Source organism: Rhinoderma darwinii, chromosome 9 (assembly GCF_050947455.1).
Source record: "Rhinoderma darwinii isolate aRhiDar2 chromosome 9, aRhiDar2.hap1, whole genome shotgun sequence".
Lineage (NCBI taxonomy): Eukaryota > Metazoa > Chordata > Amphibia > Anura > Rhinodermatidae > Rhinoderma > Rhinoderma darwinii.
Window position 1 is genome coordinate 2,072,266 of NC_134695.1, and position 17,851 is coordinate 2,090,116.

General features: G+C 41.5%; 1 protein-coding gene across 1 annotated transcript in view; it reads left to right on the forward strand.

Annotated features, from left to right (window-relative positions):
* Positions 1-4,930: 4,930 nt before the first annotated feature.
* LOC142660238 (solute carrier family 22 member 6-A-like) overlaps positions 4,931-17,851 on the forward strand; it is a 65,438-nt gene continuing 52,517 nt past the window's right edge. Inside the window, exons 1-3 of the mRNA XM_075836821.1 lie at positions 4,931-5,296; positions 13,753-13,856; positions 14,189-14,343. Coding sequence (XP_075692936.1) covers positions 4,931-5,296; positions 13,753-13,856; positions 14,189-14,343 — 625 coding nt within the window. The remainder of the gene's footprint in view (positions 5,297-13,752; positions 13,857-14,188; positions 14,344-17,851) is intronic.

Below are 17,851 nucleotides of genomic sequence, written 5' to 3' on the forward strand. Positions count from 1 at the left end.
CTTTCCATTGCGGGGTTCTGTCGGAGGTAACCCCGCAACGGAAAGTCAAACTGAAACCACAGCTTCCGTTTCTGTCACCATTAGAAAAGTCTACTGCACTATTGATTCCGTCAGAAAAACGGAAACCTGCCGGAATTGTGACGAACGGAAACCATTAGCAATGTTTCCGTCACCATTGTGGTGACTGAAATGGAAGCCGTGGTTTCAGTTTGACTTTCCGTTGCGGGGTTCACCCGACGGAAACCTCAGACGGAACCCCAGAACAGAAAGCCAACGCTGATATGAACAGGCCCTAATCCTTCCCCATAAACCTGCCCCCACTTATTCAAATTATATATATATATATATATATATATATATATATATAGCGCTGAATCCTGTATCCGTCAGGTCAGCGGGACTGACTGATTCAGTGTCAGCGGGCCCTGCAGGATCGAGCTGTTGCCGATCGCATCTAAGTTCATAACTTAGATGTGATCGATATTAGGCGACCTAATGGATTCAGGTCTCAGCGCTATATACAGCTGCTCTGTATACAGGCTACAAAGAAGCTGTATCTCAAAAAGTAACAATAGTTTTCAATAAAAAGTAATTAAAACTTGCACCAATCGCATTGAGATATATATATATATATATATATATATATATATACATATAGTTTTTAAAGGTGTACCCATATTTAAACTGTAACTAAACTTTTATCATGTCATAGTGACATATTTGAAGTTTTCATCGGTGGGGGACCGAGCACTGAGGCCCCCACCGATCGCTAAAATGAAGCAGCAGAAGTGCTCGGGTGAGTGATGTGCCGCTTCATTTATGATCGACTTCCAGCCGAGTGAGCGGTGTACGGATTCATAGACCTTCTATTGAGCCTGTACAAACAGAATTGAAGCAGCACATCGCTCACCTGAGCACTTCTGCTGCTTCGTTTTAGCGACTAGTGGGGGGTCTCATTGTTTGGACCCCACTGATCAAAACTTCTGACGTCAAAAGTTTTTAAAAAAGTTGTTACACTTTAAAGAGAACCTTTCACCTGCCCATAGATGTGCATTTGAGTGCAGCATGCAATGGTCAGGGCTGCACAAACTCTGGGGCACTTTAAAAAAAAATTCCTACCCTCTTTCCTTACTTAGATATCGGTGCCGTAATATTTGGCGCCCTATATTGAAATAACCCCATGAACTGCCAATGGGGCGGTAATTGGCAAGGGGACGTGTAACATCGCTGTGACACTATCCAATCCGCAATGTCAACAGCAAGAGCTGGAGAGAGGAGAGCATGTGCGCGTGCACACACTCTCACTCTTCAGCTCTCGGCAGGCAAGTACAAGACTAAGTGATCTCTCGCGAAAGATCAGTCTTGTCGCCCTTGTCTGCCGAGAGCTAAAGAGTGAAAGCGTGCGTGCGCGCACAGCTCCGATGCCATGAAACAGAAGAAGAAGAATTCACACTCTTCTTCTCCTCTTCTGTTCCTTAGTGGTGGCGGAGCTGCGCGCTCGCGCGCATGCTCTCGCGCATGCGCTCTCCAGCTCTTGCTGTAACACTGTCCGTAGCTGATTGGATAGTGTCACAGCGTTATTACAAGCCCCCTTGCCAATTACCTCCCCATTGACAGTTCATGGGGTTATTTAAATATCGGGCGCCAAATATTACAGCACTGATATCGAAATAACGAAGGAGGCTAGGAAAAAAATGTAAAGTGCCCCAGAGTTTGTGCAGCCCTACCCATTACATGCTTCACTCAGCTGCACATGTATGGGGAGGTGAAAGGTTGTCTTTAAAAGAAAGGTGTTATTTTTTTTTTTCATATGTTTTATTTTATGGGCCTAATTTTTCTAATTATTTTATGTTCCCGAAGGTAACTATTTATTCATATGTTTGTACTTTTGTGGGGGCAGCCATCTTTATTTTTATTTTTCATACTGCTAATTTTTGTTTTGCCGGTTCCGCTGGACCATTTGGACTACGTTGTAAATTCGTTGGACTACTTTGCTTTTTTTTTTTTATAAAATGGCTAAAGTGGATTGTGTGGAAGAGTTGTCATTTCAATAAAATAAATTTCTTTATGTCTGTTTTTTAATACTTCATTACCGCCTTAGTAATGGCTGCTGTCTGATTGAGAGCGTCCATTACTAAGAAGGGGCTTAGTGTTAGCCAGTAATAAGGCTATCACTAACCCCTATTATTACCCCGGTACCCACCGCCACCAGGAAGAGCTGGGTACGATCCAGTACTCAACCATCTGAAGTGAAGGGTACTGGGGTGGCTGCAGCCTGGTACTATCAGGCTAGGAAGGGACAAAAACCATGGCCCTTCCCACCCTGGTGATGCTAGGTTGCTGCTGCTTTATTGTATCTGGCTGGTTATGAAAAATGGAGGGGATTTCACATAATTTTTTTTTCAATTTTTTTTATAAAAAATTATGTGGGGTTCCCCCTATTTTTCATAACTAGCCAGATACAATAAAGCAGCTGCAGCCCAGCATCCCCATGGTGGGAAGGGCCACGTTTTTTGGCCCTTCCCAGCCTGATAATACCAGCCTGCGGCCTAACCGTCGTTTCAGATGGCCAGGTACTGAATCGTACTCGACTCTTCCCGGTATCCCTGGCGGCAGTGGGAACCTGGGTTATAATAGGGGTTAGTGATCGCCTTTTTACTGGCTAATGCTAAGCCCCAGCCTTAGTAATTGAACACTGTCAATCAGACAGCAGCCTTAAGGCCATAATAAAGTATTTTAAAAAAAACAGACATAAGAATTTTTTTTTTATTGAAATCAAAACTCCCCCATGCAACCTTCTTTCACAATTTTTTTTTTAAAGTAGATCATTGAAGCAGTCCAATGAATCTACGACGTAGTCCAAACGGTCCAGCGGAACCTACCAAAAAAAAAGGCCACAGCCTGGTTTAGGCCTGAGGCCTACAAGAGATCGGGAGCACGCTGATGACGTCAACTGCCCGGTACTATGACGTCACTGCATCATGCCGTCCACGCCGGGCCACTGAACTCATTTAAAAATCATGTCAATTAGGTAATATAAAGGGGGCATAGAAGATGTGTTGAACCATTTTCAGTGTTAATGCTGTGTTGCTGATCTATGATACTAAAGTAATACAGTAAAAAGTGTTCTTTAATGTATAGAAAAGATTTAAACAGCACTTTACCAAATAAACAACAAATGTTATCCTATTTAATTTTTTTTATTTATTGCGTGTTTGTTGTGTAAAGCCAGTAATGAGAAAACTCGGATAGATTGGGGGGGGGGGGGTGTCTTTTTATAGTTCGCCTCAGGCAGCAGAGGGGCTAGGTTCACCCCTGAGCGGAACACCCGACTAGAGCAGGGGGGGTGGAGCACTGTCCACAGGGTGTGGTATGGCACTATCTACAGGGGGGTGCGACACTCCTCCTTTGGCCTGCTCTCTCTTCTACCGTTGTCAGAGGGCCGAAGATGATCGCTTCAGGGGCCGCATGTGGCCCGCGTTTTTGGGCCCTTTGGACTACACAGAGGTGTATTTTATGTTACCATGGGAATGCAAAGGTCTGCATGTTACTTTAGACACAGAAGAATTGTAATGACTGGGTAGGGAGACAGACAGGTGAGCCCTAATCTACCCGCCACTCAGTCCCTGCCTAATTGCAACGGCCCGTCCTAGGCGACGGCGTACAACTGGGCGACGGTCCCTACGCTCAATAAGTGCACGACAGACAAACAGACAAGGGTACACAGAAGCTAAGGGAAATAGGGCAGTTGCCCACGGCAACACAGTGAACAACAAGAGTAGTGAAGGAGTCGAGTCAAACCAGGAGTGCACGAGGTACAAATCGCAGAGCAGGAGCGTAGTCAGTAAAACCAGGGTCAAAAATTAAGCAAGGTCAATAATCATAGCAGGAGCAGCAGAGCCAGGAAACAGAAAAGAATCACAGGCAAAGGAGGAGCAGGAAATGCAGGTATAAATAGACAGAGGGCGGGAGCTAGCTCCGTCTGGCCAGGCTGTGATAGGCTCTCCCACTCCTCAGCCTCCCAGCCTGACTGGTAGAAGATCGTGTCACTCTCTCAGACTTAGGAGCAGGTGCAGACTGATTACCCACGGGCGTCGACACAGAAGCTGTATCTGGCAGATCCTTTACAAGAATAGAACATTTTTAATCAAGACCTATTGCAAATTTTCTCTATTTTAATTTTTAGATACATTGGGACAATGAAAAAAAAAAAGTTAAGGGGGATATGGCCATATCTATCACAAGAAGGTAGCAACAAATAAAGACATTAGGAAGGTACAGGTAAAAAAACTTCTAGTACTGCTCGAGAAGGACATCGCAAGTCAGTGATCAGAACAAGGAAATTTGAGAAAGGGTAACCAGAATAATGAAATAGTCACAATACAGGAACATACTGGACTGTTCAAGACAATATATTACCTTCAAATAATTGTTCATCAAATAAGTACAATAGATGACAGATAAATAATTTGTTGACTCAAGTTTTTTTACAGTTTTTTATATAATTGATGGTTGGTTAACAGCTAATTTCATGCAAACATCAGATGACCTTTCCTCCTTATCTGTAATTAATCTGTTGTAAAAGTGTCAAACAGTGATGTTTTAACCAGCCTAAAATTAACGTTTACAGAAATGACAAAGCAATGTGGGGGATGTCTGCTGCCCATTATACATATTAGCAGTTCTCCTCCATGCTCACTTATATTCTGGTCCATTTTACAAAGACAATATAAGTGCTGTCTTATATTTCTTACACAGTCCCAAAACAAATACTGGTCATTAGCACCAGTGTAGGCAGTACCCTGGGTTCTTAATTCACTTAGCCATTCATACCTTGTAAGGTGGAGTTAAGATTACAATATTGGACTGGCAAATTCCAATTTTTTTTTTCTTCACTTCTACCAAGGAATAATTTAGAGGGTCAATTATAATGGGGTTTAATGACCTCCTAGAAATTGTTGGGGGGCAGGGAAGATTCCAGGTGATCAATACTACTGTGCTTTTGATCCCTATGCTTTTTATGGCCTGTCATAACTTTCTTCAAAATTTTTCTGCTGCAATACCTGCCCACCGCTGTTGGATACCAGGTGTGGATAATACTACAGCTAATTATAATCAAAGTAACTTGGTTGCATTCATACCACTGCATGGTGATCAAAATGCCAAGAGTTGCACGCGATTCAGGAATTCTGAGCTTCTTTACTGGAAAAATTATACTATCAAGAATAACACTGAACTTTGTAAGGATGGCTGGGTCTATGATAAGAGTGCATTCTCTTCCACAATTGTAACTGAGGTATGATCTATCTATCTATCTATCTATCTATCTATCTATCTATCTATCTATCTATCTATCTATCTATCTATCTATCTATCTATCTATCTATCTATTTTCCAATATTCCTTTCATTTTAATAATCCTTTAATGTTAATTTCATGCATTTTTGTATTATTACTATTAAAAAAGTGTACCTATACTTTAACCCCTTAAGGACGCAGCCTAGTTTTGGCCTTAAGGCTCAGAGGCCATTTTTCAAATCTGACATATTTCACTTTATGTGGTAATAACGTCGGAATGCTTAAACCTACCCAAGCGATTCTGAGATTGTTTTCTTGTGACACATTGGGCTTCATGTTCGTGGTAAAATTTGGTCGATATATTCAGTGTTTATTGGTGAAAAATTGCAAAATGTAGAGAAAATTTTGTAAAAATAGCATTTTTTAGAATTTAAATGCATCTGCTTGTAAAACAGACGGTTATACCACCCAAAATAGTTACTAGTTCACATTTACCATATGTCTACTTTAGATTGGCATCGTTTTTTGAACATTCTTTTATTTTTCTTGGACGTTACAAGGCTTAGAACATAAACAGCAATTTCTCATATTTTTAAGTAAATTTCAAAAGCCTTTTTTTTAAGGTACCTTTTCAGTTCTGAAGTGACTTTGAGGGGCCTATGTATTAGAAACCCTGATAAAACACCCCATTTTAAAAACTAGACCCCTCAAAGTATTCAAAACAGCATTTAGAAAGTTATTTTAACCCTTCAGGCATTTCACAGTGGAGGTGAAATTTGCAAATTTCATTTTTCTTGCTGAATTTCAATTGTATTCATTTTTTTTTCTGTAACACAGAAGGTTTTACCAGAGAAACACTACTAAATATGTATTGTCCAGATTCTGCAGTTTTTAGAAATGTCCCACATGTGGCCCTACTGCGCTCGTGGACTAAAACACAAGCCACAGAAGCAAAGAAGCACCTAGTGCATTTTGAGGCCTCTTTTTTTATTAGAATATATTTTAGGCAGCATGCCAGGTTTGAAGAGGTGTTGAGGTGCCAAAACAGTAGGAATCCCCCAATAGTGACCCCATTTTGGAAACTACACCCCTCAAGGAATTCATTTATGGTTGTTGTTACCATTTTAACCACACAGTTTTTTCACAGCACGTATTTGAATTGGGCTGTGAAATGAATAAAATTTCATTTTTTCCAATAAAATGTCATTTGTGATCAAAATTTCTTATTTTCACAGGGAACAAAATACCCCATTTTGTTGCCCAATTTGTCCTTAGTGTGGCAATACCCCATTTGTGGTGATAAACTGCCGTTTGGGCTCATGGGAGGGCTCAGAATGAAAGGAGCGCTATGTGTTTGTTGGAGTCCAGATTTTGCTGGATTGGTTTTCGGGTGCCATGTCGCATTTGCAGAGCCTCAGAGGTATCAAAGCAATGGAAACCCACCAGACGTGACCCCATTTTGGAAACTACACCCCTCAAGGAATTCATTTATGGTTGTTGTTGTTAGCATTTTGACAGCACAGTTTTTTCACAACACCTATTTCAATTGGGCTGTGACATTAAAAAAAATGTCATTTTTTCCAATAAGATGTAATTTTTTATGAAAAATTCTTATTTTCACAGGGAACAAAATACCCCATTTTGTTGCCCAATTTGTCCTTAGTGTGGCAATACCCCATTTGTGGTGATAAACTGCCGTTTGGGCTCATGGGAGGGCTCAGAATGAAAGGAGCGCTATGTGTTTGTTGGAGTCCAGATTTTGCTGGATTGGTTTTCGGGTGCCATGTCGCATTTGCAGAGCCTCAGAGGTATCAAAGCAATGGAAACCCACCAGACGTGACCCCATTTTGGAAACTACACCCCTCAAGGAATTCATTTATGGTTGTTGTTGTTAGCATTTTGACAGCACAGTTTTTTCACAACACCTATTTCAATTGGGCTGTGACATTAAAAAAAATGTCATTTTTTCCAATAAGATGTAATTTTTTATGAAAAATTCTTATTTTCACAGGGAACAAAATACTCCATTTTGTTGCCCAATTTGTCCTTAGTGTGGCAATACCCCATTTGTGGTGATAAACTGCCGTTTGGGCTCATGGGAGGCCTCAGAAGGAAAGAAGCTCTGTGTGTTCTTTGGAGTGCAGATTTTGCTGGTTTGGTTTTCGGGTGCCATGTCACATTTGCAGAGCCCCAAAGGTATCAAAGCAATGGAAGCCCACCAGAAGTGACCCCATTTTGGAAACTACACCCCTCAAGGAATTCATTTATGGATAATGTGACCATTTAGACCCAATAGTTTCTTCACAGAACTTATTTGAATTGGGCTGGGAATGAAAAAAAAATATATTTTTTCCAATAATATGTCATTTTAGCTCAAAAAGTCTTATTTTCACAAGAAATAAAATACTCCATTTTGTTGCCCAATTTGTCCTGAGTGCGGCAATACCCCATTTGTGGTGATAAACTGCTGTTTGGGCCCATGGGAGGGCTCAAAAGCAAAGGAGCGCTATTTGTTCTTTAAAGTCCAGATATTGCTGGATTGGTTTTCGGGTGCCATGTCACATTTGCAGAGCCCCAGAGGTATCAAAGCAATGGAAACCCACCAGAAGTTACCCCATTTTGGAAACTACACCCCTCAAGGAATTCATTTATGGGTGTTGTGACCATTTTGACCCCATAGTTTTTTCACAGAACTTATTTGAATTGGGCTGGGAATGAAAACAAAATTATTTTTTTCAAATAATATGTCGTTTTGGCTGAAAATTTCTTATTTTCACAAGAAACAAAATACCCCTTTCTGTTGCGCAATTTGTTCTGAGTGCAGCAATACCCCATTTGTGGTGATAAACTGCCGTTTGGGCCCATGGGAGGGCTCAGAAGGAAAGGACCACCATTTGGCCTACTGGGGATTTTCTAGTGCGAAGTCATGTATGCAGAAGCACCTGAGGTACCAGTACAGTTGAAACCCGCAAGAAGTGACCCCGTTTTAAAAACGACACCCTTAAGGCATTCATCTAGAGGTGTAGTGAGCATTTTGACCGGAGACCTACACCCCATAAACTGTAATGTGGGTTCTCCTGGGTATGGCAATACCCTACATGTGGCTGTTATCAGCTGCCTGGACACACAGCAGGGCCCAGAGGGGAAAGACGAAGGGGGATAAGCTGTGCGGAGTGCGTCAGGGTAAGTAAAATTGGGGTAAATTATAAACCAAGGGATGTATGATAAATTTTAAAAAACACTCTTTTATACAGAGCTCTGGTTATTCGGGACACGGTTCACATTGGTATATTGTGTCATCCCTTATAGCAGACTTTGCATCTCTTTTGACTTTTTCCCTTCTTGCCAGTTTGGGGAACTTCTCCTGGAAAGTGTTGCCGCCCTGGTATGATGCGTGTGGCCCCGCTTCCAGAAGTACTGGGTGCTCCCCCTTCTTGGTCCCTAAAGATTAGGTTCTTGATAATCACCTCTTGAAATTCCAGGAAAGTTCCCGTCTGGCCTGCACATCGACGTAGCACGTACGCATTGTACAAAGCCATCTGTATGATGTGCCCGGCCAGCTTCTTATACCACAACGCATGGCGCTGTAGGGTTTCAGGATTTGATCTGACAACTCCACCTCTCCCATGTACCTATTGTAGTCCAGGATGCAGTCTGGTTTGGGGGTGGCCTTTCCTTCATATATCCTAAATTTGTAGGTATACCCTGATGCACTCTCGCAGCTTATATATCTTCACGCCATACCTTGCCCTCTTACCCGGCAGGTACTCGCGGAATTGAACCCTCCCTTTAAAATGTACCAGGGACTCATCAATAGAAATACACGTCTCGGGGGTGAATGCTTGGGAAAACCGGGCACTGAAACGGTCTAATAGGGGTCTCCGTTTATACAAACGGTCAAAACTGGGGTCACCTCGGGGTGGGCACGGCTCATTATCAGTATAATGTAAGAAGCGAAGTATTGCCTCATTTATTTATTTTTTTAGGTTCCAGTTCAGTTCTGAAGTTGCTTTGAGGGGCCTATATATTAGAAACCCCTATCAAACACCCCATTTTAGAAACTAGACCCCTCAAAGTATTCACAACAGCATTTAGAAAGTTTATGAACCCTTTAGGTGTTTCACAGAAATTTAGAGCAAAGTAGGTGTGAAATTTACATTTTTTTTTTGTCAGAAAATCCTCTTTATACCATTTTTTTTACAACACAAAAGGATTTATCAGAGAAACGCAACTTAATACGTATTGCCCAGATTCTGCAGTTTAGAGAAATATCCCACATGTGGCCCTAGTGCGGTAATGGACTGAAGCACCGGCCTCCGAAGCAAAGGAGCACCTAGTGGATTTTGAGGCCTCTTTTTTATTAGGCACCATGTCCGGTTTGAAGAGGTCTTGTGGTGCCAAAACATTGGGAACCCCCCAAAAGTGACCCCAATTTGGAAACTAGACCCCTTGAGGAATCCATTGTAGTTTTCATGGGGTGCATGCGGCTTTTTAATCAGTTTTTATTCTATTTTTAGGTGGCGTGGTAACTAAAAAACAGCAATTCTACTATTGTTTTTTTATTTTATTTTTTTTACAGTGTTCACCGTGCGCTATAAATGATATATTCACTTTATTCTGCGTGGCGATACTATTACGGCGATACCAGATGTTTATAGTTTTTTTTTATGTCTTATGGCGTTTGCACAATAAAATACGTTTTGTAATAAATCACTCACTTTTGGTTTTACCTTATTCTAAGTGCCATAAAGTTTTTTATTTTTCCATCAATAAAGCCGTGCGAGGACTTATTTTTTGAAAACGAACTGTAGTTTCCATCAATACCATTTTTAGGTACATGCGACTTTTTGATCTCTTTTTATTCCATTTTTTGCGAGGTGAAGTGACCAAACAATTGTGATTCTGGGACGGTTTATTATTTTCTTTTACGGCGTTCACCGTGCGGGATAAATAACGAAATAATTTTGTAGTTCAGGCCGTTACGGACGCGGCAATACCAATTATGTATAGTTTATTTGTTTGTTTATATATTTTTATTAATAATAAATGACTGATAAGGTAAAAAGGGGGATTTTTACTTTTAATACTTTTAAAACTTTTATTTTCTTATTTTTACACATCTTTTTTTAACTTTTTCTTAACTTTATTACTTTGTCCCACTAGGGGACTTGAGGGCAGGAGGCCCTGATCGCTATTCTAACATATGTAGTGCAGTGTATTAGAACTGTCAGCTACTCACTGACAGCAAGCATAGTGGGTCCTGACGTTGTCAAGACCCACTAGGCTTCCGTCTATGGCATAGCCGGACGCCATTGTTTGGTGTCCGGTTGCCATAGTCACCATCGCCGGCCGCTATCGTGTAGCAGGCCGGTGATGGCAGCTTAACCCCTAAAAAGCTGCGATCTCTATAGAACGCGGCTTTTAAGGGGTTAATCAGCGGGGACACAGCGATCGGTCCCCGCTGTAGGAGCTGTGACAGCTGCTGTACGAGACAGCAGCTGTCACAGCTCCTGTATGTGTCGGGAGGACGGCCGAAACGGCCATTACTCCCGAGACGTACTATTCCGTCATGGAGCGCGAACAGGGCGCTTTCCATGACGTAATAGTACGTCACTGAGCATTAAGGGATTAACCCCTTAAGGACATGGCCAATTTTTTTTACATTTCCCTCTTTGCATCCCGACGCTCATAACTCTTTTATTTTTTGTATGACGTAGTTGTATGAGACTTTGTTTTTTGCGGGACAAGTTGTACTTTATGTACGTACCATTTTTTGGTACAAATACATTATCGTTTAATTTCTATAAATTTATAATTAGATTAAAATGCAGAAAAAAAGCAGTTGCGCAGCAGTTTTAACCGATCATCATAAATAATGTTATACATTTGTTGTACAGGTTGTTACGGTCGTGGCGATACCAAATATGTCTATATTATTTCATGTTTTGGGACTTATATTTTAAAAAGTTTATTTATTATAAAAAATGTGTGTTTCTGTGTATTTTATTTACTTTTTATTTATTTATTTACCATTATTATTTTTTTTACATTCATTTAACTTTTTTTTTGAATCCCATAAAGGGATTTATCATTTTGATTTTGATTTTGTAACTGCAATGTACTGGCATAGATCTATATGCTAGTACATTAGCCTGTGTACTGATTGTACACAGGCAGTTGTTAGGGCATACCTCAGTATGCCCTAACAACAGGAAATATGTTCAGACAGCCCTGGGGTCCTTCACTGGACCCTAGGCTGTCTGGCCATATGAGTTGTGGGCTTTGATCGCGTCACAGTTATCTTCTGTGACACGATCAATGTGCAGTCCCCCCTCTTTGAACGCCGCAATCAGCTTTCATCGCGGCGTTCAAAGGGTTAACAGCGGAGAGAAGATGTTTCTCTTCTCTCCACTGTCAGAGCGGGGCCGTGGCTGTGTATTACAGCCGTTGCCCCGCTCTCGATCGCACGCACAGAGACGGCTGTCACACAGGACGAGTATGCTTGTCCTAATGCGCGAAGTGCTCGCCGCTCAGGACGAGCATACTCGTCCTGTATCGGCAACCAGTTAAAGGGGTTTTCCCACGAGGGGCATTCATGACATATCCACAGGAGATGCCATAAATATGTCAGATAGATGCGGGTCCCACCTCTGGGACCCACACCTATCTCTAGAACAGGGCCCCCTAAACCCCGTTCTATCTTTCTCTTTTTCCGCTGTGACTTGTAATTCAGAAACATGTAAATAGAAAACAGCGTAGCTCGCTGAGCTACGCTGTTTACGTAACTCCCATAGAAGTGAATGTCAGTTACAGAAGCAGTGTAGCATGCGTAACTCTGATGGGAAAACCCCTTTAAGTATTCTATGGAGTTTAGGTCTTATTCCAATCATTGTTTTGGGGCTTTTTGAATTTTATACTCCTGGAAAGAGAATTAATTAATTCAATACAAACAAATGTAGGTCTAGCAATAATTTTAGATTATAGTTCAGGGTTTTTCTTCTTTAATGGATGTGCTTATACAGTTTAAAATGTTGTAATCATGTTTTCAGTACGGGACAGTAGTTCCACGGAGAGGCAGGGACTTCTAGCGTCGTACATAACTATGATGCTAGGAGCCCGGCTCACTGCAGTGTGTTCGGTCCGAGACTTGCAGCCGAAATACGTTCCGTCCTTTATGGACCGAACATGCTCGTGTGAATCCAGCCTTAGTTTCTGATCGTCTCTGCTCAGCTTTCCTCGGAAAGCTGAGCGAGCAGTGTACGGACTCAGACTTTCTATGGAGCCGTACACCACTCGCTCAGCTGTCAGAGAAAAGCCGAGCACAGCTGATCAAAAACTAAGATGCACATCGCTCACCTGAGGGGTTCTGCCGCCTCGTTTTAGCGATCAGTTGCGTCTCAGTGCTCAGCCCCCCACGGATCAAAACTTCAGACGTGTCACTATGACATAGCAAAAGTTTTATTAAGGCACTGCTCCCATTCAAACCTGACTCTAATGATCCCCAATGCCCTTCTTTCCCCCATGTCATACACATCATACACCCAGGAACACAGGAATTTCTGAACCTATTTTAGCACTGAAGATCTGCTTAAAGAGACTCTGTCACCACATTATAAGTGTCCTATCTCCTACATAATGTGATCAGTAGATAAAAGTGTTTTTTATTTTGAAAAACAATCAATTTTGAGCAAGTTATGCACAATTTTACATTTATGCTAATTACTTTCTTAATAGACAACTGGGTGTATTTTTACCTTTTTTACCAACTGGGCGTTGTAAAGAGAAGTGTATGACGCTGAGATCACGTATGCTGTCATTCACAGAAACTTTACCGAAGTGTCGGGAGTGATGAATAGACATCGCGTCCTGGCTGGAGGCATTGTCTATTCATTCCCAAGACACTTTGCTATGTTACGAGTACTGCTAAAAATGAATGGAGAGAAGTGTATGACGCTGATTGGTCAGCGTCATACACTTCTCTTTACAACGCCCAGTTGGTAAAAAAAGTAAAAACACGCCCAGTTGTCTATTAAGAAAGGAATTCGCATAAATCTAAAATTCTGCATAAGTTGCTCAAAATTTATTTATTGCATATGAATGGAGGGGTACTGCGCATGCTCGTCCACTTCTTCATTCATTTCTATGGGACTGCTGAGCGCTATCTTCGGTAGCCCCATAGAAATGAATAAGGAAGTGGACGAGCATGTGCAGTACCGCTCCATTCATGGAATGGCACGGTACGCACGTTCCCGTGACCTGTGGGGGTCCCAGTGGTCGGACTCCCACCGATGAGAAATGTATCACCTATCCTGTTAGTAGGTGGTAAATATTGATAACCACTTTACTGGTAAATATTGGAAAACCCCTTTTAAGTTTATTAGAACAGTTTGTCTCCTAAGGAACATCATGATTTTCTGTTGCTTTGTCTGATAACGTATTTTCTCTCCTCTGCAGTGGAATTTAGTCTGTAACCATCGTAAAATGAGACAAGTAGCTCAATCAATTTACATGGCAGGGGTGTTGGCTGGAGCCGTTGTGCTTGGGAGTTTGTCAGACAGGTAATCATCTCATGTAATATGTAGACTATGGACTCCAAATTACAGATCTAGAACCAATTACTGCCACCACCTAAGTATTTATCGTTTCAAGGAACCCCGGACAGTGCCAGCCATTGAAATCTGAGACACTTGAGGGTTATTATAATATGCAGACTACAGGTATCAGAGCAGCATTTTGGAGACAGAGCAGAGTAATCTGATGATAAGAGAGAGTTTGAGACTTCGGAAAACATAGATGAGAAAGAAGTGAAGAATGATGTGTTTGTCTTATTGCTATATTATCATCATATACATAATAAATCATACATACATATCAATTTTGTTTTGATTAGGTTTGGACGAAAAGCCATTCTGATTAGTTCATGCCTAACCATGGCCGTATCTGGCACGTGTGCTGCCTTCCTTCCCAGCTTTGTGACTTACTGCGTTTTCCGGTGCTTGTGCGGAATAGCTTTCTCTGGAATTGTTCTCAACACCATCTCTTTGTGTATGTGTACAGCTATTTTACCTGGAAATCCCAAATAGAAGCGTTTTAAGTGGTTGATCCTTGTTCTTATGTCAGGGATCATTACTATGTATATTGTCTGAAAAATATTATCCTCACACATATGTATATACATTTCAGTTCTTTGTGTAATATACTGATATATATAACAAGTTCTTTGTTCATGTCGGACACACCTATGGAAGACACCGCCCCCTGGAATGCAAAGAGGAGTGTGCAGAAGAATGTATAGGAAAAGTTACAGCTGGGGAGCGAATAGAACTTAAGCAAGTCACACATCTATAGGGAGGGGCATGTGTCTTTTCTGTGTGTGTTTCTTTGTTCTGAATAAAGTTCAGTTCCTCCTGGCTGACATTGAAGCTGTACCACAGACATTTGTGTGGTGTACTTCTCTCCAGGCATGCCTTCAGCTTTCAATTTACAAAGGTGGTTATTCGGTGTGAAATACGGACCTGACATTTGGCACCCCAGATGGGACCTCACTCGAGGAAATATCAAAATCCGGAGAATCGACAATCACAGGGTGAAACAGATAACTCAAAGTTGCCCACTGAAGGAATTTGATCACCTCCGCAATAACACGGTAAGCGAATTGATTTTATAAATCTTCGTCTTATCTGTGTTAGTGGACAGTCTTGTGGCGATCTGTAGAACACTTTTGTTGATTTCCTGGACTATCTCAGGCGACAGAGGTGATATTTTCCGCTGTGAGGTAAAAAACATGTGAGACCTTAGTCGCGCCCGACTAACCATCCTCTGGGTAATTAGGGACTAGATAGAAAATACGCGGGCACAATATATATGTGTGATAAGTCGTGGATAGTATTATAACCTGTCTTATACAGGGGCACGCTTGCATAAGTACATGTGTGATAAGTCGTGGATAGGCACGCGGGCATAAGTACATGTGTGATAAGACGTGAGACGCGGGCACGCGGGGTGCAATGATGCACTGATAAGACGTGTGATAAGACGTGAGACAAAAACACTGATAAGTCGTGTGATAAGGCATGCGGGGTGTATAAACTGAAAAAAAAAAAAACGAAAAAAACAAAAACTGTTAAGTCGTGTATTAAATTGTAAGTAATATAGTGGCCAGACAAGAGAGTTGTAGACCGAAAATTGTTATATAAGTTACGTGTATAATATAGACTGTTAGAATGGATGGTTTACGGTCCATATTCAAATCATCAGGATCACCCGATCCTATTCATGATTTGGTGAAGTGAATGGAAGTTAGTAATAAGAAAGGTATTGTATGTTATATGTATTAGAAAACACAGGACCAGCCGACGCCCGGTAATGGTGTCCGTAACCTCATGTTGAGTGTGTCCTCATTGTGGGTGGGGGAACCCCCCCCCCTTCACAGCTGCGCAATGTGTTTCCAATGGGAGAGGCTGCCCCCCACCACCCACCCCTGATGTGGCCACGCCCGGCCCAACCAAATCAGTATGAAATAATCACCTTGTTAATTTTGTCATTTGTAGTGTTTTTTTTCTATTTACAGAAGTTCCAGTCTAGTTCACTGATGAAACAACACGTCATCATAATATAGAGATGGTGGCCGACAGATTGTACGGTTAAAGATGTGTTTGATACGTAGATAATTCCTATACAATGGTGTGATAAATGATTGCAGATACGTATGTTGTTTTGCCGGCATTGAAAGTGTTAAGATTGTGAGAAGCTGTGAGAAGTTGTGAGAAATGAGTGTGTGACCCCCCTCCCTCTCCCCTGTAGTGTGCTGTGTTTGGGAGGAGGAGGGGGGCTGACTGGGTGCAGTCTGCAGGGCTGATGAGACAAAGGGATTTCAATATGCACTGCTGATATATATATATATATGTAATGTGTACAAACCTAAATAAATTTCTTCTCTTTTGCGCATGCGCTGTTGTTTATAAAAGTTCTGATATTTATGTGTTATGATGTGATCAGATTTCATGTGTTTTGATGTTAATTCAGATGTATTAAACTTTAGATACTGTGAGACACGGGGTTTTGAAAATGTATGTGCCCCCACCGTTCCCTATTTATATATACAGTTTATTGGTTTGCAGTAATTAATGTTATCAGAGATAATATTTTCTGTTTTATTGAATAACTAACTACAATTGTTTTGTTTTTGATTTCACACATGAGTTATGTCATTGTGAAGATCAAATGTATTTTCGTCAGGAAAAAGTCATTTTTGTTTCAGGCTGTTGCACATTACAGGGGGTTAAACTAGTGCCAGACTTTGTTATGTTGAGATGTAGTTTTGAACTCTGCTACATCACTCTCGCAGAGTCCACAAAGGGGGGAATGGTGAAGGGACTGATGAGGTACAATTTTGGTTTGTTTTGAGTTAATTAATTTGGTTTCAGGAGATCTAAAAATGTGTAAGAGACCATCCCCCTCCAGCAAATTTACACAGGAGGCAGAGGTGACGTCACTCACACGAGTCTTTATGGATTTAGATGAGGGAGAAGGCAAAACAAAAATTGTCTGGACATTGTTAATTTGATGTAAAGTTTTTAGGAATGTTTTCTTTTTATTTGTTTTTGTATTAATCAAGTATTTGCAGAATCTGATAAAAGTGAGATTCTCAAAGTATTCTGGATTATCAGATGAGTGTGGGGAAGTGTATAACATTTGGTTTTATTTTAGAGGATGAAGACGCCACCCCTTTGAGATGTTCTATCTATATGTGACATGGGTTTTTAATGTAAATTTGTAATAAAGAGATTTTATTATACAGTATGTACAAGCCGGGATACGAGGCACCAGGTAAATTACCCAGAAACCACTCTCACCTTCTTGTTCATCTCAAGGAGCGGAGCTGGAGGTGCTCGCTGAGGCTGTAACCTGGCAGAAGGTAAGACGGCCGACATTTACACTGGCTCTAGGTACGCTTTTGGCATCGCCCACAATTATGGGCCCATTGGTAGTAGGAACTTTATTGGATCATCGGGTAAGCCAATTGAGAGAGGGAGAGAAGACAGAACTGACAACAAGGGTATGTGCGGCCAGGTATCAGTAAATTGGCTTGTCCCTGGATACAATAATGCCACCACTAGGTTTGTAGCAGCCGGCATGATGTGCGCACGGCATGACATAGGTAAAACAGCAAAGGTACCTGTGAAAAGTGAAGCCCGGCCAGATTACCCGTCCCAGCGACTGCAGAACATACAACTACCCGAGGTAGAAGTGTATGACAAAGTGCTCATGTGTGTAGACCTGTTCTCAGGGGGGGCCTGAAGCCCGGCCTGTATTTTTCCCACTGCAGACCTTGTGTGTAAGTGACGGGGGGGGGGGGGGAACAATGTTATCCCAAGTATTGAACTGGTGTTTGTACAATGATAAGATGTCAGCAGTTCTCTAGACATTGTCCCAAGGTTAGTTTGTTTAATAACTGTATTTAAGAAGTGTTGTGGGAATATTAAATACTGAGGTTAAGTTTTATGTAAAGTTCTGGACCAGCCTTAGCATTGGACTATTAGAGTCATGCGTC